This window comes from Pavona decussata, unplaced genomic scaffold (genome assembly GCF_977016875.1).
Source record: "Pavona decussata unplaced genomic scaffold, jaPavDecu1.1 SCAFFOLD_161, whole genome shotgun sequence".
NCBI classification, from domain to species: Eukaryota; Metazoa; Cnidaria; class Anthozoa; order Scleractinia; family Agariciidae; genus Pavona; species Pavona decussata.
Window position 1 is genome coordinate 4,363,507 of NW_028145572.1, and position 25,742 is coordinate 4,389,248.

Below are 25,742 nucleotides of genomic sequence, written 5' to 3' on the forward strand. Positions count from 1 at the left end.
ATCATGATGAAGAAGTAGCTTCTTCAAAAAGAAAAAAAAAACGAATTCAAGACTAGAGTGCAGGAATTGATACCCTATTTATTACCAAAATGGCGGCAAAATGGCTAAAATCGATACCCTATTTGTGACTAAAGCGGCTGAAAAGCCATACCCTTTGGCGCCGCACATACCTATACAGCCCATATAAGGAAGTACCCCCCCCCCCCCCCCGGGCGAGGTGTCTGCAAGGCGAGAGTTGACTGTACGTACGTGCAGACGCACGGCTATACAGACAAACAACAGCTGCCAGCAGGGGAGGGAGGGTGCAATTGATTGGTTGGATCGATCAATAGCGATGAATTACATTGATTGACAATCAGTGATGTAGTTTATTGGTTGATATTGCCATGCTCAAGGCCTTGGCCATGCTGAACGTGATCAGGATTTGAACATCTCCTAGGCAACTTAAAAAGATGGCCAGTTACCTAGCATACTTGACTCGTCACGCAATAGAGCGTCTGCGAAGGAGGCTACCAGTTCCCCTGCCTCCTCTGTATAAACACGTAAATAATAACTTCTGGTCTCTCCGGGGTAGTGATCAGTGTAATAATTTTCGGTAGGATAAATATTCGGGGTCATTTTGGGGTCAGCTAACAGTTGAGAACCTGCCACTAGCCCAGGGCGGCTTTGTGGGTTATAGCTCGTGGTTCTGGGTAATTCGCGTAAAGCTGCCAACTGTCATGATTTTGTCGAATTTTGCGCACTCGAGAGCGCACGCATCCAACGAAAGCGTTTATCTTAGCTAAACAAAATGGAATATACAAAGAGAATGTACATTACATAGGAACTCTTTTCCGTTTTACTCTTACATGGCCGACCTTAAAATTGATCTTGGTCCTGTTGTTGAAAACTCAATTTTGTCACTTCATTTGAGGTACTGAATTATCGTTTTTCCTCGAATGATCTCCAGGATGATGTCTCAAAAACTTTGCAATTTATTATTAATTGAAAACGTTAACAAGCACAAAAATAATTTGCAAAATTCTCTCGGTAATTGTAGGATTGGTCCATGCTTTATTTCAAATTATGGTATATGCATGCTTTCTTCATGTGATCAGGAGGCGTCAGCGACTTGAGTCGTTTTTTACGGCGTCATCGTTATATTAGATCATGTATAAAGCAGACTCCACCGATACCGTCACGCTGTCTTACCCTCTGCTGTTTTTAATTTTGTTTCTTTCTATTTGTACTTTGCCTCCATTTCTATGACAAACTGATACAATATACGCCTCGCTGTTTACTGCACTCCATGGCTTAGCTCAGGCGACTTACATTTGTTTGCGGCAACCACATTGATCGAGACGCTGGTGTAAAGAGGATTGAATTGTATGAAAAAAAAGAGAGAGAGAAAAAAAATCTCCGAGATCAGAGTAAAGCAGCTCCCGGCCGGAGACAAATAAACATGAGCGCGGAAACAGCTGATGCAAATCAGGACAAATACTCCGCCAATACAAGAGATATCCGTTCGTCACAAAAAAGTGAGAAGATGCAGTCTGCTTCCGGGGAGTGTCAATTTTTCTCTCCCTTCCCGTAATATTATATCTTTTTTCAAAAGAAGTTTATTTTCGTTATACGAGAAGCGCGAAAAATTGCAAGTTCGAAAGCGTCCGTGTTTGAACAGGCATAACACCTCGTTGAGGCAGATGGTCTAAGTGAATAGATACTGAATCAACACATTTTGAAATATTGATCACTGTAAATCGGTGGCTTTTAGTTTCTGGCGGTACCGGCTAGCCAAGGAACGGCCGACACGCGGAAGCGACAATTAGGTCGTGTCCGTGTATCAGCCATACCGACAATATTAGAAAGGCTGTTTCACAAGACATGAGGGAGGATGAAATAATTATTTATTGGGTAGGATGCCTCTCAAGACCCTCTGTCAAGCACAGCAGGTCGCAGAAGTGAGGACAAGTAACCAGCAACGGGAAGACGGCGATTGGCTGAACAATCTCAGCTAGTGACAACTAGGCACAGATGTGTTCAATAGCCCTTTGTTTGCGGTGTCAAACTCAAGGGCATTTGAAATGCAAAACTAAGGTGGCAGCCTATGAGGTCTAAGGAAGATAATACCCGATGTTTTCACGTCCTTCCGCGGTGGCAGGTTTTGATTGACAAGCGAGGCTACCGCCCTCAGAGCATGCACGACTGTTGCTTGCTGCCGTGCAGTCACATTCGTCAGCTTCAAGTCTACGCCACAAGCAGAGCCATATCGAACGACGGTTTACTCCTTCTTCAAAATAATTGTCTCTAGGTAAGTATCGACTTAATCCTTTACCTTAAAATCAACGTTGTTGCCCAGCTAGCGAGGAAATTCGGTCGCAAGGGGCAACCTTCTCTGGCCTGTTCTTCATGCCAGCTGAAAGCTTATTCTTCGGGTATGTCGCGTACTCTACATCTCTCGCTCGGTGTCTTGCCGTAGGAAATCATTTTCGTCAGGGCTAGGTGAACATAAAAGATGGATACGTTCACATCTTAAGACTGTGTCGAGTCATCTCCAAAACTGCATTGTATCGTCGTCTTCAAGATCGCGGCAAGACCAAGTTTCAGACGCCGACAGTCTTACCGCGAGGAAGAACTTAAATAATCAGAAGCGAAATAACCTTACGTCGTCAGGGAATTTTTTAATCACAACGCGCTTTTTTGGTGGAGTCGCGACGTATAAGATAGTTTCATCTGAGCCAGGAGCGATTTCAGATTACTGCTTTGGCGAACCGAATAGGTCAGGCAACAATTCGCAGTCGGCCGCCCCGGAACATAGAGACTTCTTTGTTAGCGGGGAAGGTCGCTTTCTTCTCGCAACGCAAAACCACCACAACACGAACTGAAATCGCCTTCTATTTTCTGTTACTCATCTGTCTACAGGTAACAATGTAAAGGACCAGTAGTTATATCGACGACATGTATAAAGACGTCGGCGGAGTCGCTGTTCATTTTCAGTGAATGAAATCTGGCAAATTCTCGATGTTTGAAGAAAGCGACGTCCCTTCCCACGTGTCAAGTCGCGAACTCTTGTTCAAGCGTTCCGAGACACACACGAAAAAAAAAACGCAGGCTTTCCCTTGGATATTTACATTTAACCGGTAGAAAGCAATTTTTTGTCATTACGAGCGAAATATTTCGAAAACTGGTGATGCCAGCTGTGATTTGTTCCTCCCAGAGGACAGAACTTTACACTCGGGATATTTTTAGCTGCTGACGTAACGAAGCAAATTCTTTGTTTATTTGTTTTCCCTTTTCCGGGCAAAGTTTGGATTTTAAATCTGTTTAATCGATATTGTCGATGGTAATAAGTTCTTCTCTTCCTCTCTCTCTCTCTTTTTTTGAGAATTATGAAGAACATTACGTTTGTATATAGTTTGCATAATCTTGTTTCCGCCATGTACGTGAAATCGACTTTTGTACTTGTTTTCATTTGATTTTAAATTACAATTACCTAAGACGGAAACTAAACTTTCTTTGTTATGAAGTACGGCGGTCAAAACTACCATTTCCTGAATGAAATTCATAGCTCAAGCTTTACCGGTTATAGGGTAATAATTTGTTTGGATTTGTGTCTCTTCTGTCGTTTAAAGTTAATTTTATACTGATGAATAATCAAAGCGGCTTTTGATGTGTCCACTTTGCTTTTGAAAGGTCAGGTCATTTCGGTTAGCGATCAACTATCGTCTATTAATTGCCATAACATGTACACAACGGAAACGTTAGTACCTAGCAGGTCACAGTAAGAGCAAAAGAGATAAAAGACAATGTAACAATAGTTATTATTTGACTTTTTCACAAGTATGAGACTTGGTAAATTATCAGCTGGTACAACCAACTCAAATTATATGATGAAATTAGTTACAAAGTAAATCTGGTGTCCAGCCTGTCGACCAACAGATGACGAGGCACTTATTTCTTCAAGCATGCGGGAAGTCTGGGGCTCTGCCTAGTGCCTTGTGGTATAGGGTTGTGGTAAAGGGTAGATAGAATGGGAATTGAGAAAAAGGGGAGAGAACCGTGAAATGGGGGGGGGGGGGACTGGGGTAAGTTGTACCTATAACATGGTGGTGGAGTAATGCAAATATGGAGATGCCCCCCCCCCCCCCCCCCTCCAACAAGGAATAGGGGTGGCATGAACTGGGAGAGGAGGGGGAAGGGGCAGAAATGTGGATCAAAGTGGTATCTTTGTTGTGACAGAAAGTAAGGGGAACATTTGAAGCTAACAAAGATGAAGTTGAACCGATAATAAGAGCAGTCTAGTGATGGAGTGGAAAGAAGAGTAAAATGGTATGGAACTTCATGACATTCTGTTCTGAAAAGGTGTACCATTGGAGTTATCCAAAAAATATTGGATGAAGTTCTGAAAATGGACCAGCCTACATTTCCAGATTCTTCTTCAAAATGTTGAATGCCCAGCTCCTACTTTCCTTCCAGTGTCCTCTCGGCCTTGTGTTTTGTCCTTGGACAAGTGACTTTGATCAGCAATGGCTCTCCCTCTCAACCCATTCAAGACGTGTAGATGGTCCTGTATGATTTTGGCATTATACAGGATTGTAAATATTTAGGTTGGATTTTTTTTTAATGTAGCTTTGTGGAAAAACTGAGACTTAGTGATAACCACTTTATAAGCCTTGTTTACTATTATTACTAGTATTATTATTATTGTTGTTATTATTGTTATTATTATTATTATTATTATTATTATTATTATTGTCATTATTATTATTATAATATATGGTGCAAAAAATATTTATTCATGTTATGTAATTGTTGTGAAAATCACCTCTTAAGTTTTTCTTTACACAGATTTTAACTAACTCAGTAGAGGGCACAAAACGTATTGGCTGCCATGATGGCTTCCATGGCTACACCATATCAAGACTTCACCAAGTTAAACCAAGAACCTATGATGCGCAAATGCACACCATTCTGTGAAAAGAATAAGGAGTGCCCAGACCATCATGAACTTTTAGTGGCTATTGTTAACTGTACTGATATGCTTGGATCATTGTCAAATCTTGACAACTTGAAAGAATGCGTTGAGAAATACACAAAGGGTGGATGGGGGAAAGATGATGATGTTCCCGATGCTGTGCTGGAAAATAGATTTCCTCTCATACATTGGGCAGCAGCTCTTGGAAAGTGCAATGCCTTAGAGTGGATGCTTGCCAGTGGGTTTTCTCCTGTAGCAAAATCATCAGGAAATGGTGAGACAGCCCTGCATCGCGCAATTCAGCTGTTGTACAAATCACGACCAAAATTCACAGTCAAAGAACTCAATCCGAAATTTGCAAAGATGGTTGCATTATTGAAAGAAGCACTGCTGATCAAAGATGAGGCACATGGAGAGACCCCTCTTCACACAGCTGCAAATATGCTAGTTAATGGTGACCACAAGCCTAATTTCTTCCTGTCCTGTATTGATGTCATAGTAAACAAAGGCAAGAAGATGGGGGATTACTCAGATGCTATCCTGAACTCTGTTAATGATTCTGGTGAAACAGTGCTTCATATTCTAGCTCGTGGAGAACGGCACAAAGTGGAATACTGCACTCAAGCCATCAGGACACTTATTGTTGCTGGGGCTGACAGAAGTATAAGGAATAATGAGGGACAGACTGCTTTAGATATTGCTCTTGCTGGTGGAACAGAGTCTATTGTTGAAGAACTTATCAGGGTGGGTTTGTTGTGCATGTCAATAACTTTTTATACGTAATTGTACATTAACTAATGTGCTTCATAAAGGTGCCATCATTTTCTCCCACAATGGGCAAGATAAACTGGAACTAACTGTAAGTAAGGCTTGACCTACACTTAAGAAGTATTGTGGAGGAATATTTTGACACTGAAGCACTAACGCTTAATGTCATGTAAACATTTACTTTATCAGGTGGTGGAAACAGATGAGTCTGTTCTTGACAACCTGTCTGTTGCTGAGAGCACTGGAGAGCTGGGCTTCTCTGGCTTGGTAACACCATCACCTCCACCAAGCCTTGATGGACACTCACCTGCCAGTGCAGCAACAATGGATAATGAGGATGAAGATTCCTTGTATCCTCGGATTGCTCATGTGCAGTCTGTGAATATCAAAGTTGAGCCACTTGATGACAATGAAGACGCTGATCAGGTATGTATCAAACTGATGTCAAGATTGCACTCTCAAATTTGGTGAAAATGCATCCAGGAACCTTAACCCTTTGACCCCTAAGGCAAAACGACATTTTCTCCAGATCCAAGACTACAGACTCAATGTGTATGTATGATATACCATTTTAAAGCTACTCATGAATGTAGTTTATAACTGATATAATTATGAATGAGAAAAGTTATGGCTTTGAGATAAATGGCCTTAAAACGTAAAAATTTTAAAGTTCAAAAACGTCCCAATCCTTGTGTATATTAGGTATACCTCTAAACTATAGCTCATTTTGCAGTTCTCAACACGTTCATTAATGTGAGAGATGTACTAAGACCCACAACTTCTAGGGGAAAAAAGTTGAAAAGTTATGGGGGTGGTCAACATATCACATATGGGAGGGGGTTAAGATTTTATCCTATTAATGAGTAGATCTTCACAAGATCATCTCTGTGTCAAAAATTCATAGAAATCTGTCAAATATTGAAAGAGTTATGGAATTATGTGCCAATTGGCACTCTTGGGGGCCAAAGGTAAAATTGAAAGCATTTAATTTTGTGGATTTTGGGGAAAGGTCTAGTCTCAAACCTTGTTTACTGTAGAGAAAGATTAAAAGTTGCCCTTACCTGGGAGATCTGGTGACCCATATGGGAGATTGGGAGATTTGTTCCATATTCCAGAGACTGCGAGATATACCGGGAAAATTGTCATTTCCCCTATGGGACATCACATTCCTAATTATTATATAGGTTATGCAAGGGAGTAACCCCCAGATGGTCATTCATTGCAAGATAAAACATCACTTTCTGGAAGTCATATCTCTCCAAACCTTTTAAACAGTTAATGACAGACATGCCTCAGATGCCCAACTTCTTCCTAAAGCCATTACCCACTAGTGACCCCACCCCAAGCCCCATCCTCAAACTACACAAACTACCAATCACTTAGCTAGGAAGAGTCATTCTGTATCTTTTGTACTTAGACCCCACTTGACCCTAGTGTCAAACAAGGTAGTCCCCAGACTCCTGGTAGCCCCATAATTCCCTTGGTGATGAATTGTGTGAGAGGTGTTGTGGTGTTATTCTAAGCACACTAGCTCTTTTGCAATCTTTTCTATCTGTAGTTAAAAGGTGTGTCATCATTTTTGCAGCAAATTCAGCAGCTACAGGAGGAGCAAGCTTCTAGCAGTGCATCATGTTCAGGTATTAAATAACACATGAATTCCATGTCAACCTTACAGTGGTCATATGCGTACCGTACTATTGCCACTTGAATGTGTGACAGCTTGTCATTAGTTTTTAATAACTTTTTGATGGCCCCTGTTACAACTGACCAATCAAATCCAAAACTAGTGGAGGTGGAATCCTGAGCAGGAAGGTGGAACATGGAAAATAGTTTAAAACTTCATTAAAGGATAACAGTACAGCACACAGTACTATGATAAATGTGGATCAATTTTGGCAATTTGTTGCTCCCAGCAGTGGGCCCCATCATTAGGGTATTCAGCTGTAATGGGTGTTACGGGCTACAGCCCTTTAGTTAATGACAGCACTGCAGATACAAAAAATTATCCTTAGAAACTGCCATCTCATTGCCCCTTTTCAGACAGCCTTGTAGCAGCAGATGGTGGTGTTTATTTCAGATTCATAGCATTAACACGGCACATGCAGTCAATAAAAGGGAGATTGCATAATTGAAGATGTATTTGACCATTGAGACAGACCTCTGAAAGCTAAGGGGTTTAAGATTTCAAAATATTATTTCCATGTTTTTCCATGTCTTTTCCATTGTTTTTCTGCTTGTGAGGGGCATGGACCTGAACCACGCTTCAGTAAATATACCTAGAGTAACTCACCAAATTTGAACTCATTTTCAGATTTCATAAGTAACTCACCTTTGCTCAAACACCTTGGAGAGGCAGGCTTACTAAATGACGTCTCAGCATTACTAGCAAGAGCTCGCAGTAGAGATGAAAGCAATCTTCGGAGAATACAAGGTCAAGCAAAAGGTAAATTGCATCCTTTGTTATAACTGATAAAAGAAATGAATTGATAGACAGCATTTCTCCTAAATAAATTTAAAAAATGTTTATGAGTAAACATTCGCTGGAACTTGATTTGATTCAATTTGTATTAATGAAGGGGTTGCCTGGAAAAAAAAGCCCTACATGACTTCTGCTACATTGGTAGATTCTCCTTCCAAATTGACTTGCATTTGCTTGTGAAACAAAAGGAGAATTTGACCTTACATCAATAGTGGCTAAAGGCCTTATTCTACATACCCCTTCATTTGTGTTGGACTATTAGTATGTATCAACATAATTATATCTTTAGCACTGGTGTACACTACAGTGTAGCAGCAAGTGTTGAAGGGGTACAATCATAAAATCATTTTTTATTATCATTTTTTTTTTTCAACAGTTTTTCCGTTGGGGTCATCCCCCAAATTGTAGGCAGTTACCCTGAAATTCCCAAGCTTTTTTCCATTCCTTTTTGTGTGGTTATGTAAAGGGAAGAGGCACTGACCCCCTTAACATGACTTTGTATCCCACCATTTAATGATTATGGTGATGAATGCACGCGTGCATTGTCAATATCATTATCCCTTGTAATACATTCCAGCCATCAAACCATATTGTTTACATTGTAAGGTTTTGCTTTGGTCACAAACATCTCAATAATAATAGAACTGACTGCATCCATGTTTATTTTTGCTCAATGTATTATTAATTTGTGCAACTTTAAAAATGTAACAAACCAATCATTGTTCCATATTTTTCCCTTGCAGAAGTTGATGCTCAAATCAGCACAAAGCTAAAGGAAATTGAAAGAATGAAACTAGAAGTGTCCTCGCTAAAACTGAAGCGGAAGCGATGTGACATTGAAGTTGATAAACTTCACAAGAGACTTTCATCATGTGACAGTGCACTGAAAGAAATTCCAGGCTCTCACAGCTCAACTCCCACAACCATGTGATCATGTGGAAATGCTTCAAGTGGCTCGAAGATACCCATTAATTCAGTTTGTGGCTTTAAGCCTAGTAAAATCTCTCTCCAGAGCGGACTGTTGTCAACCTTTTTTTGTACTTAGGTGATTGTTGAATTAGTACTTGAGGGTAGAAATTTTTACACGTCCAAAACATGTTAATCGAAGGGGGGCGACAGTGTACCGGTAATTGGAATTTTAGCTCTCCTTTCATAATCTGTATAGTGTTAAGTAAACTTCTCTCTTTCTCAGGGAGAGTTGTGTGTAATGATTTCCCCATTCAACTGTGCTATTCACAGGTGATGATGCTTTTTTCAAGCTGTCTCAGTCCGTATTCCAATAATGTGTCGTTACAATATTTTTGTATATAATTCTCTTTTCTTGTTGCAAAAGAGCAAACAATTATGTCATTGGAGACAAGGTACAAGACAAATTATCACTTTTACTTGCACTTATGATTAAATGAAACAAATTATTTTAACTTATATTTATTTAAATGGGCTTCCCTGGTGCCCAAGATAAAAAGGTCTACAAAAGAGATGTGTTGTTTTCCATCAGCCTGTTTAGCTGTCGTTTCCTGGTTCTTAAATCCAAGCAAGCGTGTGAAGTGAATGAAGGGTTCCGGAGAGAAAGAGCAAAAAAACCCCGTGTTCTTCCATTTTTTCACTCGGTACCTTCAGGAGCCTTGCTCAATGTCGGAAAGGAAACGACTGCTATACAGACTAGTTTCACGTCAATGTTTTGCAAATTCTATTTAAAGTCCCATTCACACCAACAAGAAACCAGGTTTAACAAAATGGAAATTGGTAACAGAAAGCTGAACCATTGGCTTTGACAGAGGATTCAAGTAAACTTTAACTTATGCTTTCATTTGTGCCAAATCCCGATCTGTAGTCGACAAAAATCCGAAAGCGGCTTTTATGAAGGAAGCAATTTTTTTAAAATGGTTTAAAAACGTTTTAACTAAAACAGCTTTTAAACGTGTTTAAGCCTTGGTATGAATGATAAAAAGCCCTACACTGTTTTGCCACCTACATAACAATCTACCTGGTGTTTGATTGCCAGTGAGAAGATGTGGAACCTGGCATAGTTAGGAAACCACAAATTCTTTGCACATAGAATAACTATTGGATCTTTGAGAAACGCTCACCAAACATCTGACAACTGTGTAAATGAGAAACCCAGTCTGTTAACTTTACACCACGTCAGCTGACTTGATGTGTAATTTTTACGTTGAGTTGGTGAATGAAAAAAGAAAAGTTATTTTTGAGTTAATTACCACAAAGGTGCAAATCTTCTTTCATTCCTGTATATCTATATATGCCATATTAGCAAGTTTGATGTAAATACAAGAGCAAATATATACTTAATTTCAAGATGGAAATGAAACTCTTTTGTTCGCATTTTCATCTGACAGCTGTTGTGTCATTCCAAAACAGACACTGGGGAAAAGTAAGGTGAACCAAAGTGTAGAGAAATAAAATTTGCCGCGCTCATAGTAAACAAAAATGATGTTTGAACGTTCTGAAAGGGTCTAATTGGTCATATTCCCTCCCGCTCCGAAATCGAACTCCTTGTCCCTGGTCAGTTCTAGACATACTTGGTTGCTTTCTTCAAAACCTGCGATCAGGGCGTGACCAATTTTAGCAGCGCTCTATGTCCTCTCATTCAGTCGCTCTCTAAAATTGGTTTCATTTTGTGTTTCACACTAGAATAGTTTATTAAGCAAAACGAAAATAGATCAGTTCATGCCCTCAGTGTTAGAAGTGAAAGAAAGAAAATAACCTGAGAGAGTTTGAGTTTGAGCGGGAAACGAGTTTTTTTTCGTTGCGAGTTTTATTGTTTAGCGTTCCTTTACTATTTAAACACTCATCTTCCCCAAGGGTTACGGATGATTTTTACTAAAAAAGAGTCTTTGTTATGCCTCTCTTTTTTTTGTTTTGTTATGTTGTGTTTATTTCTTATTGCCTGACGGAACAAAAAGTAAACAAATAAACCAAACCCAGTTTTTTCAACAAGACGTAACCAAACAGTTTTGTACACTGACGTCGATTCTTTGTTGTAGCTTATCGCACCATCACCCAGACAGGTTTGTTCAAGTAGCAGTAGCCCGCGATACATTTTGTACCATTCGCCCAGCGGTTGTCCGAATAGAAGTAATTGCCTGAATTATCCACCTGGGACCACAAGTTGAGCCATTTGTCGCTCCCATCAAAGCTTTCGGTGATTCCATACGATGAGAACTGGAGACTTGGGATAGCTGCAAAGCCTGTGGGGGGATTTCGCTTGCCGCCATCTGCAGGGCTGTATTTGTAAAATCCGTACAAGTTGGAATATCTGTTGGAATAGCCGTATGAGGATCTTCCCTGTCTTCCCATTAAGAAATTGTCAAAACCATTTGCCACGCCTGGACGACTCCCTGCTTTCCAACTGTAAATGACCCGGATGTTAGTGACGTCACTAAAGCGAAACATTACTTCATCCCAGCTTGTTCTCATACTAGGGTGAATACAGCTGCTGGCATCTTGATCAATCGTTGCTGCTGCGGTTGTCGAGAACCCTGAAGTAATGAAAGACGACTTGGAACGACTAACTTTGGTTGCAACCAGAGTCCAGCCTCCACTGTCAGTGGTCATGTCGCAAAAGGCTGGGAACGAATCAAGAGGGGATCCTCCATTGGGATCGATCCAGTACAAGCCATCACCACGACTGTAACCTGAATAAGAAAGTTAATACGAAAACGTATTATCCATTAGCAGCTCGTGCCGCCTAAGATACGCATGAAAAGATTTTATAAAGGAAGAAAAAAAGGTTGGGGTGTTTAAGCTCGACGCGTGCAACAGAATACAAGATCCCTAGTCACGCTCACGTTAATCGGATTTTCCCCAGCATTTTTTTCACCTTTTTCACGTTAGTTCTCTGTTTGGAAACCTTTTTTTTTTTTTTTTATTTAAGTCACCTTTATTACACAAACTTAACTCTCCTATGTCGGGGTTTCTTTCGTTTTATCAAGGCGTGTCGCTCGCGCTGCACAACCACTCTTCATGCAACAGTACTACAAAACTGTTTGTTCTACTGGACAAATATACACCGTTTGGGAATTGTGCTATGATAACGTTTCCGTTTCGTGTAAGCTGGATTTCTTTAGTGCTGCAATTCAGATAAATCCTTGAAATTTAAGAAATACCCTGATGCACCTGGTTGGTGTGTTTCTAATGTAAGTCGAATGTTTCAAAGTCTGCCGTTTCTGCAAACAATTATACGCCATTTGTCAAGGCCTGTTACATAAAATCATACCTGGTATTTGGTATAGTTTTGTGAATAAAATTGCGAGTGTGGCAGTTGAAATGCACCCACCTGATTTCAAGATATCAAGACAAGTGAGGCCTGGGTTTAGCTTGGTGTAACCCCTTGCGGAAGACAAAATCTCCAACCAAACACTGCCATCACAGAACTCCAAGGAATGTTGGGAAGAATTGAACCGAAGCGAGCCAGCGTTCGATGCAGTACAATTATCGGAGGTGGATCCAATCTGTATCACGGCCGACGGCAATTTACCCGGAGGGCCAATGTCACCTTTTTCGCCCTGTGCAAATAAAGAGATGTGTTAAATTGGAGTTATAGTCTTGATGTATAGTGACTTGTCATTGAGGAAAGACTAGAATCTCCACAGACAACCATGTGATCTTGCGCGGATTTGCAAAATTGATAATTAGTCCATGCGTTGCCTCTTCAATAGACCTGGTGTTACTGAGTAAAGGATCTCTTTGATACCATAGATGGCAACCCAAACATCTTATGAGATTCCACATCGGTGGTTATCAGTTTCATTGCATTATCTTACGATCTTTAACATAACGAGAGGGAATCTTTTAACCGACAGTTCCACACTCCCTACCGAAGGAACAAAATTTAACTAAATTGCACGCCACATGTTCCGTGGCCTTCAGTGCCATCAATTCGGTTTGCAGCCCTACCTTGGGTCCCTGTGGACCAATTTGCCCCCCCTCTCCTCTGGGTCCAGTGACGCTTAATCCAGGTGTGCCTCGTGGTCCCTAAGAATAAAAACTTATTTAGAGAATCATGGATTTTGGGATCCATGGGCTTAACAACCTCACAAGTTTGTCCCATAATTAAAGGAAAGGAAGAAAGGACGGCATACAGTAACCATATATTAGAAATAATCCAGATATTTTGGGGGCTTACGTCATAGATCAAATGTCTAAATACAAACGCGACTCACCGCTGGACCACTGGGACCGACTGCTCCTTGATCACCCTAAAAATAAGAAAGAAGAGACACAAGTCTTACCTTACAATGGTTGTCTGGTGTTGAGGCCTTTAGCAGACATAGCAACGTCACCCGTCAATAATAATCATTCCATTTATTTAGCTGATGGTGTGGTAGTTTTGTTGTGTTTGGATTTGTCTCAAAATGTTGTATCGCCCACCAGAGGTCACGCGCCTTAAGGCTGAAATATTAGACCGATTTCTCTCTTCTCAGATTATGCAATTTTATATTTCGCCACAGGGATATCTTTCAGTGTGTCGTTGACAATATTTGAAAAGCGCCTTCTTTGTGCTATTCAATCATGGTATGTCATAATAAACTCCGGTGTTAGGTAGCAACTCGCTTGCAATTGCAGTAGAGGTACCAGGAGTCTTCGTTGTCTCTAATCTTTTATTCTACTAGCGGCAGCTCAGCACAGCTCTAACTCTCAACTAACATCTAACGTTATTTGCGAACCTCCGTATGCACTATAATTGTAGACATGTTTGGGTTTGCTGACCAAGGGAGCTCTAGCTTCACATTCAACTGCTGAACTCAATGGCGAAAACATACCTACATGCTCGACAATGACACGTGGAGGACCACCAATTAAAACTCCATAACAAAAGTACAAAGTTAGACAATAAACCCAAACAGGAATCTCAGGACCGGTAAAATCCAAGGTCAGCTTTAATCCTCAAGCATGCCTACTTTAAAATACCAGTAGACAGTACTACTCGAAAACTTAGGAAATGCCTCTACAGGCTAACTCAAGGTGGTAAAACTTGAATGTCGTTAAACCAAGAACAAATTGCAAACGAGAAATAACTTTAAGCGTAAACCCTTAATTGACACTACCTAAAACGTTCTAATAAAAATGATTCCTTTTCAACTTCCTAACACTGGTATCATATCGGAATGGAATGTGATATAGGAATATCATAGTGACTGGCGCTGGACACCGTACTCAAAGCATTGCTGAATGAAGATCATTATTATAACTGAGCTAACCGCTATATTGCATTATATTTGTGTTCTTTGTCATTTTTCCTTTTGGGACGAGTACACAAAACAAGTGTTGCATCAAACTGTAAGGCATTACCCTTTTTTAGTTTTCCGGAATCACCCGCCATCTTATTGCTTCCGAAAATCATTTAGGAATTAAGAAATCTGGAAAATCCATCATTCAGTGAAAATTCTCCAAACTGGTGCTAAAAACTGTAATGATGATCAATGATAATCAAAATCTAGAATTCTTGTTTAACGAACACTCTAAAGTCAGTGCACACAGTAGCTAGACAATTCTATACCTATACCTTTGCGCCCGCTCTGCCATCTCTGCCGTCTCTACCAGGAGAACCGTTCCGCCCGTTTAGTCCATTTATGCATCTACATGAACGTGCCTATAAAGTAAACAGAAAGCTTTTGTGTACATCCTAAAAGAATGCAAAGTGTTCATTCAAAAGTCGGTTTCCTATTGCTTTTGCAAAGTGAATGTTTTGGCCACGGCAGTTCCTTATTTCGAACTGATCAGGGTCCCGCTTGGCTATGCCGTCCACAGACTCCATAAATTTAAACCATTTCACAAAGCGTGATCAACAAGAAGGGGAGGAAAAGGTCTTAGCAAAAAAAAAAAAAAAAAAAAAAGATAAAGTCTACCTAGCTGATCACGAGCCTGCCAGTTTATCTCGTAGTTTCAGTTTCGCATAAACTTTTGAGTTCAACTGAAGGCTGCTGTTACTAACTTACTTGCTTGCCAGTGATTTGATGCCCTTTTGATGTTTTATCATTTCCTTTTTCCTGAGACGACTGTTTTGTCAATTTGGCCCATGCAAATGCCAAACTTAAAATGAAGATCCCTAAAATCACTTTCATTTCCGTGTTTTATGGATCTGTTCTTTGCGTGCCGTGGTACAGAATGCAAATGAAACATAAGCCTAGTAAGGTACTAGTAAGTCTATACCGCACAATAGCTTTGTGTGGGTGTGTACAAGTAGGTCTTGGACAGCACCTATGGCCCCCCAAGAATGAATAAGTGATCATGCATGATTTGGGGTTAATTTATATTTAGTTTTGCTACATGAAAAGAAGCCTGGACGTGATCACCTGATGTTCAAGGCAACATTAAGTGAGAGGGGGTGGGGCGATAACAAATGCGGTATCTTTGTTTTTTGATTCATAAATAAGAAGAATAGACTATACTGACACATGTAATTTGTGTTTGGCTGCCAGTTTTGAGTGTTACACGCCAGATTGTTTTGTCTCAGGGAAGTCACTGACAGGACGGGAGATCGATTGGTGCGCTTTGGAGGGATTCAGTGCACTGTTTTTTTTTTATTTTCATTTTTTTTTGGCATTCCAGCCACGATCCGTTTCATAGCTTATTTTCAGAAGAAATCCCATGATATTTTCAACTTTCTTAACATTGTTCTATTTTGTATTCAACGTGGGCGTCACCGGAGAGTGAACGAGAAGCAAATGTGAAGAGAGTGTATTGTAAACAAAGTTTTTCTCTAATCCCAGATTCAAAATAACTGAGGAGCTAAGCATAATTGTGCACTTCAACATAACACACTTGGTTGTTAACAGCTAGAATATTTAAACAGACTCGTTTATGGATCAGTTTTATGCACACCGTGGAACAGAATGAAAATGCCGGAAAAATAACCTTGGTTAGTCTACACCGCATAAATAGCTTTGTGTTGCAGTGTGTACAAGCAAATCTCGGCAGTTGGCAGATTTCCCTGACAGCACTTATGGACTCGACTTAGCTCTGAATCGAAAACAGAAAAAAAATAGGAGAGGAAAGAGACTGCTCGCAGTCTGTGACATCCGAACGTTAAAAAAGATCAAAAGTCAGCTGAAAAGTTGCTGCTGTAAAATAAACAATACAAATAACGAAGGAAACCTAAAAGAACACAAGGCTTATTAAGACTCAGGTTCGCTCACAAGTTACAGGATTGAATGTGCTAATATCAATGCCATTCAAGGGGACGAAAAAATAAGGAAAAAGGATACAAAGTTTGCGTTCTTCACGTTAACATTGAACGATTGTAAGAATCGAGGTTTGTAAAAATCATTCTACACTGGTGGTGGCCACATCAGATTAGTTATATATAACTTTAGGGGCGGCCCTAAACTTGGCATAAAATCATTTATACGTCAAATGCTAATCGAATAGGCCTTATCACGGTTTTCGACGCCATTTTGACGGGTAGGAAAAACACGTCTGAAATAACAGTGTTTGTATGGGAATCCGATGTCAAATAATTTTCATACAACATCGCTTCTGAAAAATCCATACATTTCCCTGTATTTTTTGGCCGCGAACTATTTTTAGTAGCAGTTCGCGGCTGGTTCGCTATACAGACAAATCTATGGAAAGATAAAAACACGACTAGATGCTTTCTGGCACAGCTACATCCCTCAAATTTTTTTTCTTAAAATCCTTTGCATAGTGTTAAAAGTTTCCAACTCCGTGAATTTTTCAGAAGCGATGTTTCACGAAAATTATTTGACATAGGATTTCCATACAAACACTGTTATTTCAGACTTGTTTGCCTTCTCGTCAAAATGGCGTCGGAAACCGTGAGAAGGCCTATTAAGTCTAATCACCGAGGGTACTCCCTATAATGGACTATATCGGGAGGCTCCGCCCGAAATGGGTACCTTTTTCAGGCTGTAGGTGTATATAAGGGTTTGGATTTCATTAGCTTAAGTATAAAAACGGGAAGGGACAACTGTCATTTAGGTATTTAAAAGGGCGATTCAAAATATCTCGAACAGACAAATCGAAAAGAGATGTAGTGTTTCTACTGTAGGTATGTGAAAGGACATTTTTTATGAAAGGTGTACGAAAGAGTTACATTTTCTGTTAAAAATGGTATATAAAGCTTTGGTCCTCCCCATTGAGTACCCGGGCCGAGGGTCTAATCAATACACTACACTCATCTCAAACACTCATTTTACGTGCAACGTGCAAACTAAACTTTAACCCATCTGACTTATAAATACATTCTACTTCGGTCTAATTATAGTTACTTCCTGTTTTTCTGGATCACTGAATCGAACATTTCCAAACTACAGTTGGCGCGGCGGAAACGGAGAAGCGTTCATATTACAGATAACTAAAGTTAACTAACTCTGATCTGACTCCAGTGAACTTTAGTGCTGTATAGACAAAGAACTGTACAAACGAAAAACTCAGTACTGTCTGTATTACATCGGAGCAGGTTGTAAATCCGTTATTTTGGGAACAAGCAACTTCCTCGATGTTTTGAGTAACATGTCAGCAACTTTTTGTTCTGGATCACCCGGACAACCTTTAGGTGCTGTCTTGATACACATACCAGGCCCCAGCACCTTTATTGCGTGGCGGGCCAGAACTTTCGCGGTAGGGCAAACTATAAAGCACTGAAGCAATAGAACAGCCGTAAAATGCCTCTCTCTACAACAGTTATCGGCAGTTTTCCAAAGCCAGCTTACCTCAGTATTCCGGACTGGTTTAAGACGTCTCATTCAGGATCATTCACTGAACAACATAACCGTTACCTTGCGAAATCCACCGAATCTGAAAGGGAAGACACGATCAGAAGAGCTACAAAAGAAATAATCGACATACAAGCAGAAGCAGGGCTTGATGTGATTACGGATGGTGAGGTCCGCCGGGAATCGTACATTCTCCATTTCTGCAGAGCACTGCACGGCTTCGATTTTCACAATTTGTTTTCAAAAGTTTGTCGCGATGGGGCAGTGACAACTGATGTGCCCCGCATTGTCGGAGACGTGACTCCGCGACGAAGCGAACCGTGGGTTTGGAGAGAGTGGAAAATTTCGCAAGATCTGACGACTTTGCCCGTGAAAATCACCCTTCCGGGGCCTATGACAATAATTAATTCCACTGAAGATCTTCTTATGGCGACGATAAAGCCTTAGGCAGTGTTTTGGCGAAGATTATAAGCAGCGAGATCAAGGCTCTGGTATTCAGCGGCTGTAAACACATTCAGGTTAGTCTCCCACGCGCTCGTCACGCAACGCTCCTTCTCGTTGCGTGACGAGTTAGCAGATACTTGGTGTCAAATCAGTGTTGCAAATGGAGACAAATGGAAGTAAAAAGTTTTCTTTTAAGTTCACAAAAGTGTTGTTAGATGGCGCTTTGGCGTAATTTAGGGCAAGGGGAATGGATAGCTTAACTGTCAGTACACTTAATGTTAATAACAATTACAGTACTTATGATCCCCGATCCCCAATCCCCGCTCCGTTATTTCTTTTCCACGAAACTGCTGCTCGGGCGCGCGGTAACTTTCCGGTATCATGCAGAATTTTTTGTTCTGAAAACGATGCGTCTCGTCCGGATGAGGAAAGGAGCCAAGCTTTCCATTTGTCACGGAAATTTTCTAGAATTACAAACCGAATTTTGACTAAACAGAGAGTTGCTACAGGTGCGGGTCAGGCCCTGGGTGCGGGTACAGACAACCGACATGCCGCTTTCATCCACCATCGTGGGAAGTTTCCCCAAGCCCTCTTATCTTAATATTCCAGACTGGTTTAACCCAACGTGTCCGAAAGATTTCTCCGAAAAGTACACGCTTTTCATGCAAAATTTAACAGCCAGTGAGATGGAAGAGCTGATTAGCAGAGCTATTAAAGAAACAGCACAAATTCAAGCTGAAGCAGGGATTGATGTGATCAGTGATGGCGAGCTGAGAAGAGAGAATTACGTGTACCACTTCTGCAGAAAGCTAAAGAATTTAGACTTTAACAACTTGTGCTCTAAATGTATTCGCTGTGATGCTGCTACGATGCTTGTTCCTCGAGTAGTCGGCGAGGTATCGGCCCAAGAAGACCAGCCTTGGGTATGGAAGGAGTGGAAGAATTCACAGGATTTATTCAAGGACCTGCCGGTGAAAGTTACCCTCCCAGGTCCCATGACAGTTGCTGACTCAGTCGTGGATCAGTATTACAATGACGATAAGAATTTAGGTAGTGTGCTCTCGAAGATCATAAACAAAGAAATCAAGGCTCTTGTGTTAGTGGGGTGTAAATATATTCAGGTGAGTCATGGCGGCTGTGAGGTTTCAGGTCACAGCTACAGGCCCCTAGCAGGGGTGGGGGGTGGGGGAGTGATAGGGATGATCAAAGGATTTTTGGGGGTTTGAAATTTTAGATTTCCGGGATTTTTTTGGGTAGGAAAATTTGGCAAGTACTTTTTGGGTGGCTTGATTTAAGTAGGGACGTTTGGGGGTATTTCTAAACAATCTGAAGATTCATGGTAGTGCCCACATATCCCGGCCGCGCAGTTCTGTGAATAAAGTACCAGCAAACGGTTATACAATAGTCTTCAAAGTGTACTGGGGTGTATCCAACAAGGCTTCAATTCACTCAACTGATTTCTCATCCATCGTTTTTATCGCCCGGCTTTATTGTCATGGGAATTCCCTTTTGTTGCAGTGAATTCTTGATCTCTTTCGCTTGTGACTTGTGGGTTTGAAATGTGACATTCACTGGAACATATATGATGTTCTTGGGTGTTTCTAGTGTTGTTAGAATGACTACCAGATGGGGAAAAGACAAATTCAGACCGGGGGGGGGGGGGGGATACTCCCTATAATGGCCTATACAGGGAGGCTCCGCCCGAAAGGGTACCTTTTTCACGCTTCAGGTATATGAAAGGGTAGGGATTTCACGAGTCGAAGTATATGAAAGGGTAGGGAAATCTGTCATTTAGGTATTTTAAAGGGCCTTTCATTATTTTCCAATGGGAGGTATACGAAAGGGGTACCTTTTCTGCCGAAAATGGTGTATAAAAGGGTAAGGGGTCGGACCTCGGGGCGGAGCCTCCCCGTATTAAATTTTTTTTAGTACCCCCTCCCCCTCCCCCCGGGGAATTCAGACAGTATGATGAATAAACAAACACAAACATTCAATATTATTGAGTTTTGTTGGAAGCCCTAGGGATTTTTTTGGGTTTAATTTTTGTCCCTGTTTGATCATCCCTCTCACTTGAAATCCGGAGTACTGACCGGGGTACAGGCCAATGTGATAATTGTACATTTAACAATTATTCCATAATTATTCTATAATTATTGCATAATGGCTCATATACCATGGCCACTAAGCCAATCAAATGCCTGGAACTGCATTTATTTATGCAATAATCCAGTTTTTAATAAAAACAAGCTACACAGGGTCTCCTAGCCCTTAAACCCCATACTAAAAAGCTAATTCAGGCTTGGGGCACACTAATTCTCTTGGTTTTATACCAGTACAATAGTGACCTGTACTTGCGACCTGTGGAATGCAATGTGACATGTAAAAAAGACCTGTCTGAGTCATGAAGTGGCTGGATGTACCCATGGTGATGGCAGCGAGGTGGGGGGGGGGGGGGGGACTGTCTGGAGGTTGAATTCCTTACAATTTCAAATTGATGCCGAATTTTTATGCATCTGTCCTCTTATTGGTAATAAATTTCGTCATAACATATTGTCAAAGTTGTTGTGGCTCATGAATCCACAGGAAACTTTGACAATGTACTGCTGAAATTTATCATCAGTAAGGGGACAGATTCATAAAAAAAGTGGCATCAGTTTGTTTTTTACAACAACAAAATGCAAATTATCGTGAGTTAATCAAGTAGAATGCAAAGTGCGAAATCAAAACATCGGTTTCCTTGTCATTATAATTGAGAGAATTTCAGGCTTATAGACTAAATCTCTAAAACAAAAGCAGCTCAGTAATACACTAAAGAATCAAAATTTCGGAACTAGCCTTTCTCAAAGAAGCCCACTGAAGCACTGTTTACTGTCTTTACTTCGGCTCCATTAATTTCAGTCTCAACTGTAATTATATTTGCAGTCACTGCTAATTTGTATGTCAAACCTTAACAAAGATCCTCAACTTTCCACTCCAGAGCTTCGCTTTAGTTTCTTGTCTTACTTTAGGTATTAAAACGATTCTCTTATTCAAGAATTCTAGTTTTGAATCTGAGTCCTCACCAAAACACGAACACAACACTAAAAAGTTTGACCTTTTTGCCAATGTTGTCTGCATCTCCAATTTTTCATCTGTCTATTATTAATGTACTCAAATTGATGACAAAAATTAGCCAATGAGCACAGGAGAAATTTGAGAGTTATTGTAAAAATGAATGAAGTAAATTCCTGACAAAAACAAACAACTGGAAAATCCCATGCTCTTTGTAAGGCAGTTGTTTCTTATTTGTAGGTGGATGAGCCTGTCATGATGCGGTTTCCTGACCAGGCACTAGACTATGGCATTGAACAGCTTTCATCTTGTTTTGATGGAGTGTCAGCAGCAGATGTAGTCAAGACTGTTCATTTGTGCTGTGGATACCCTGACTACTTAGTGAGTGCATGATAAACTCTTTCTATGTGTATCAGGAACTGATCTTGGTAATGTTAATAATGCTCAGTAATGGAAGACGAAAGATGGAAAATTTATCTCATCCTCATGTCACAAGTGTGTACAAAGACATGTAAATCTCATTTGAACTTTTTCCATCTTTATTTATCACCATACAAGATGCTTTCAACATTGCTGATCCTTATAGCAGTTTGCAGGATGCTTAACAAAAATTAATGGTCATAAGCTCACCAAGAGTCTCTTAGCAGCTCAGTGCAGGTTAGAGCATGCAACCTGCTGCATGTATGAAAAATTCACTTTCTGTCAGGGACTCAATCAGACTACTCTATCAAATTTCTTTGGAATGCTTCAAGTTGAACACTGCATTCTATAGACTTATATGAACATCAGACTTCCAGGGGGAACTATCAGACCAACAGTCCTCAGACAGAAGTTGTCTATTGTTGCTGTTTACTGCAAAATGGTCTCCAGTGGACAAAAATTACTGGAAGTGCATAATAAGCACTAAAAATGCAGTGATGAAGCATCTGTTTGTTAACCATTGAATTCGAATGATAAATACAAAGGTTTGTTTGTTTGCCTGTTTTTTGTACTTGCAAATAATACTTGTTTTAAGAACGTCAAACTTCCAGGGGAAACTATCCGACTGATATAGTTCTCAGAGAGAAGCACTCTATTGTTATTATTGTTCATCGTGAAATTTTTGCCTGGAAATTATTCCAAGTAGCATATTTTGAATTTACAGCTCAGTTTTTCTTTTAAGAAAAGGCAGAAATAAAAATGACAACTAAAAAACAAACATGCAAAATATGGAAGTAATCTATTTGCTACCTAAAGGAATTTATAATTATGTAAAGTGCAAAGCTTTGTTTGTTCATTTTTTTGTTTGTTAGTTTGCTTGTTTGTTTTTTGTTTTTGGGCAGTTGGGTAATTAAACAGGAGAGAATGGCATTTATGAGGGGGAGGAAAGTGGGAGATTAGGAGAACTGCGGAAGAATTTGACAGCATGGCATAACATTAACACTTTTTGTGTTAAAAACTTTTTTTAACACAAAAAGTGCTTGGCTGTGGGTATGGCCAGGGAAGGGGAGGGGAGTAAATATCATTGAGTCAGTAGCAGTTGAATGTACGCCTATGAGTATTGTCCTTATCACATATTGGTGAGTTGTTGGAGAGTAACTGGACAAGTAATTTTTTTGGGCTACCCCCACCTCTGTCTCTCTCTTTTTGTGTTGGGGTGGGGTGGGGGATGGGAAGTGCAGTGATGTAGCGGTTAGCGCATTGCACTTTCATCAGATGTTCAGTCAGAAGATTAGTTGATGGGAGGGTTGTTGGTTCTAGACTGGTTGATCTATGCATTGACATGTTTTTTTTTTTTCCCTTAGACAAGAACTATTACCCTACATGCTCTCTGTCTCTACCCTGGGTTAGGCCCCTACCTTGCATGAAGTTCTGGATCTCTCCACCAGCACCAACATTTAGACCCATAGGTCACCAAAAAACGATCTGATTTTGTTCCATGCAGGATCAAGAAGGCTACAAGAAGGCAGACAAAGACGTGTATCTAAGACTGGCTGATAGACTGGATGCGGCAGGATTTGATGAGATTTCAATTGAGGATGCTCATAGGCCTAATGACTTGTCCTTATTTGGACATTTTAGGAAGAGCAAGGTAATTGTTCAGCCTGAATATGTCAAGTAATTGTAATAGTTTTTTAAAGAGCAACCTTGTTTTTTTTTCCCCAAATTTTAATTTCGGTTCTGATACATTTATCTCATGTACAAGAGGCCATATGTTCCCTAGGAGTTTAGGGTCCTTGTGTGTTTGGTCTGAAAAGACATAAGGCTCCAAGGGAGGGGCTGCCCTTTCTTCTTTTGTTTTAACTTCTACAGTAGACAGACTACAGAAAAGAGAAAGAGAGGGGTAATGGTTTAAATTCCTGAGGGAGTGTAAATCAGGGCCTGCCTGGAATTGCAGTTAATTTACTGATGGGTATAAACATCAGCACTGATTTAATGAAGGCTCAGACCGGCGCAAAGTAATTCTGGACCTAAATAAATTCAGGGGTCGGTAAGACAAAGCCAGAAACAACCTCAGCTCATGTATTTTTTATTGTCTATAGATTGTACTTGGTTCTGTCAAGATCGCCAGCAGCCGTGTAGAGAGTGTGGATGAGATTCGAAGCCGTCTTCAACAAGTGCTAACTGTTTTACCCGCGGACCGTTTAATTGTTGCTCCAGATTGCGGTTTAGGTTTTCTTCCCACGGAAATTGCTAAGCAGAAACTCTGTAACATGGTTCAGGCGGCTAAGTCTTTACCTTAATTTTCATTTGGAGCTTATTATTATTTATGATTATTATCGTTGTGATCCAGTAAAACCTTTTACTGCAGATTTAATTATTATTTTTTGCTTATTTATTGTTTCTTTTTTCTTTCAAATTCTGTATTTTGCTACCTTTAAATTTGTTGTTGACAGTTGTTTAATGCTTGCCCCTACCTCGATATTTTTGTGTTTAAAATGTATGTGAATGGTGCCTGAGGAAGAAGTAAGGCGGCATATCGTATGGCCATGGGGACCGACAAACACCTTGACACTGCTAAGTCTGAACGTGGCCTTAGTGCTATTGTTATTTGGATGAAGTGGAGTGTTAGAATCGCGGATAAAGCTCTGTTTAATCTCGTACTCGCGAAAGCGATCATCTCTCTTGATTACAAGTAGAGGCCTCAAAATATACACCCTTTGTTCAAGGTTGTCAATATTTTTTGGCGATTGAAGTCATTTGCTACACGATACATCTCATGAATAAAAATAATGAAATGTTATGTGCTAAATGTCCTAAATATCTCTGGCAAGAGATTTCTTCATACGTGGTGCCCAGTGTCACTTTACCTGCAAGGCTTCAATCCATTGGAGCCTTGAAGTAAGATGAGATGTGTTAGTATGGGACGAGACATGTCATTGTCGCGTTGTTCATTTTTCTTTTAATTGAGTGACTTAAAAAATCGTTATTCTTGTTCCGCATCCTAGATGATAACTGGAATGAAGCATATTTTTAGCGCTGTTTTTATTCATCTTATTTTTATTGTCTGCTGATATGTTGACTGGGTTTCTCAATAAAAAATGACCAGTATAATTTATCAACCGAGATATTCAAGATTTTTGTTTGCGTAACTTTTCTGGTGTTATTTGTTTTTCTTTGGTCACTTTTAACTCTATAATGAGAAAAGCTAGGCACGGCAATTTGCGCGGAAAATAAAGCTGGAGGGTCGAACGTAATGTAACAAGTTGCATGAGGTACTCGAGCAGCGCCGTTGAGGTTGAGGTTTATGATGTTTTTGGTGTTCTCAATTTGGTATGATCGACTTGTTCAGTGGTTCGACTTTTGAAATTACCGTGGTTTTGACTTATTTATTTTCTTAGAACTTGAAACAGAAAGTTTTGTTTCAGACAACAACAACAACAACAACAATACTTTATTTCACCCCATTATTATTACAACAGAACTTGAATTCTATATGTAATAAGTCTGATTTATTTATTTAATTATTAACTTTTTTATTCATTTATTTTTATTTTTATTTTTGGGTGTTTAACGAAAAGAGGATACCACTTCAATATACACATCAATATCGAGAACGTGCGCCGACAATTTTCATAACTTGCGCCTAGGAAGCGTTTCCGACTTTTCGTTAAGGTTTTGGGAGTTTTTCGCTTTTATCGCGCTCAATTAGGACAAGCCGTGGTGGAGGAGGGGAGAGAAGGGAGAGGAAATCTCCCCTCCCCCTCCGCCATTATTTTCGCTCTCGTCCAGTCCGCGCGGTTCAAAAGAACCGGAAAGTCCACAAAACTCCAACGGAAAGGCTTGCTTGCATTCCATGCAGGCTATAACAATTCCACCGATTAAAAGCATGGGTGCATTACTGAACATGTCGGGTTTGTAAGGAAAT

General features: G+C 40.2%; 3 protein-coding genes across 3 annotated transcripts; 2 read left to right on the top strand and 1 right to left on the bottom strand.

Annotated features, from left to right (window-relative positions):
- The first annotated feature begins 2,152 nt into the window (after positions 1-2,152).
- LOC146464925 (uncharacterized) lies at positions 2,153-9,622 on the top strand. Its single transcript, XM_085129661.1, has 6 exons — positions 2,153-2,290; positions 4,828-5,698; positions 5,912-6,148; positions 7,308-7,359; positions 8,034-8,165; positions 8,945-9,622. The coding sequence occupies exons 2-6, from the start codon at positions 4,871-4,873 to the stop codon at positions 9,130-9,132; spliced, it is 1,437 nt and encodes a 478-aa protein (XP_084985787.1). The 5' UTR covers positions 2,153-2,290; positions 4,828-4,870; the 3' UTR covers positions 9,133-9,622.
- Positions 9,564-15,417, bottom strand: LOC146464926 (uncharacterized). The gene is made up of 6 exons (XM_085129662.1): positions 15,161-15,417; positions 14,728-14,814; positions 13,385-13,420; positions 13,119-13,196; positions 12,499-12,727; positions 9,564-11,857 (listed from the first exon to the last, which is right to left on the bottom strand). Exons 1-6 carry the CDS (start codon positions 15,284-15,286, stop codon positions 11,208-11,210), a joined length of 1,206 nt encoding a protein of 401 aa, XP_084985788.1. The 5' UTR covers positions 15,287-15,417; the 3' UTR covers positions 9,564-11,207.
- Positions 15,418-18,427: 3,010 nt separating this feature from the next.
- On the top strand, positions 18,428-24,932 carry LOC146464927 (uncharacterized). Its single transcript, XM_085129663.1, has 4 exons — positions 18,428-19,464; positions 21,635-21,775; positions 23,319-23,465; positions 23,917-24,932. Exons 1-4 carry the CDS (start codon positions 18,892-18,894, stop codon positions 24,115-24,117), a joined length of 1,062 nt encoding a protein of 353 aa, XP_084985789.1. The 5' UTR covers positions 18,428-18,891; the 3' UTR covers positions 24,118-24,932.
- The last annotated feature ends 810 nt before the right edge of the window (positions 24,933-25,742 follow it).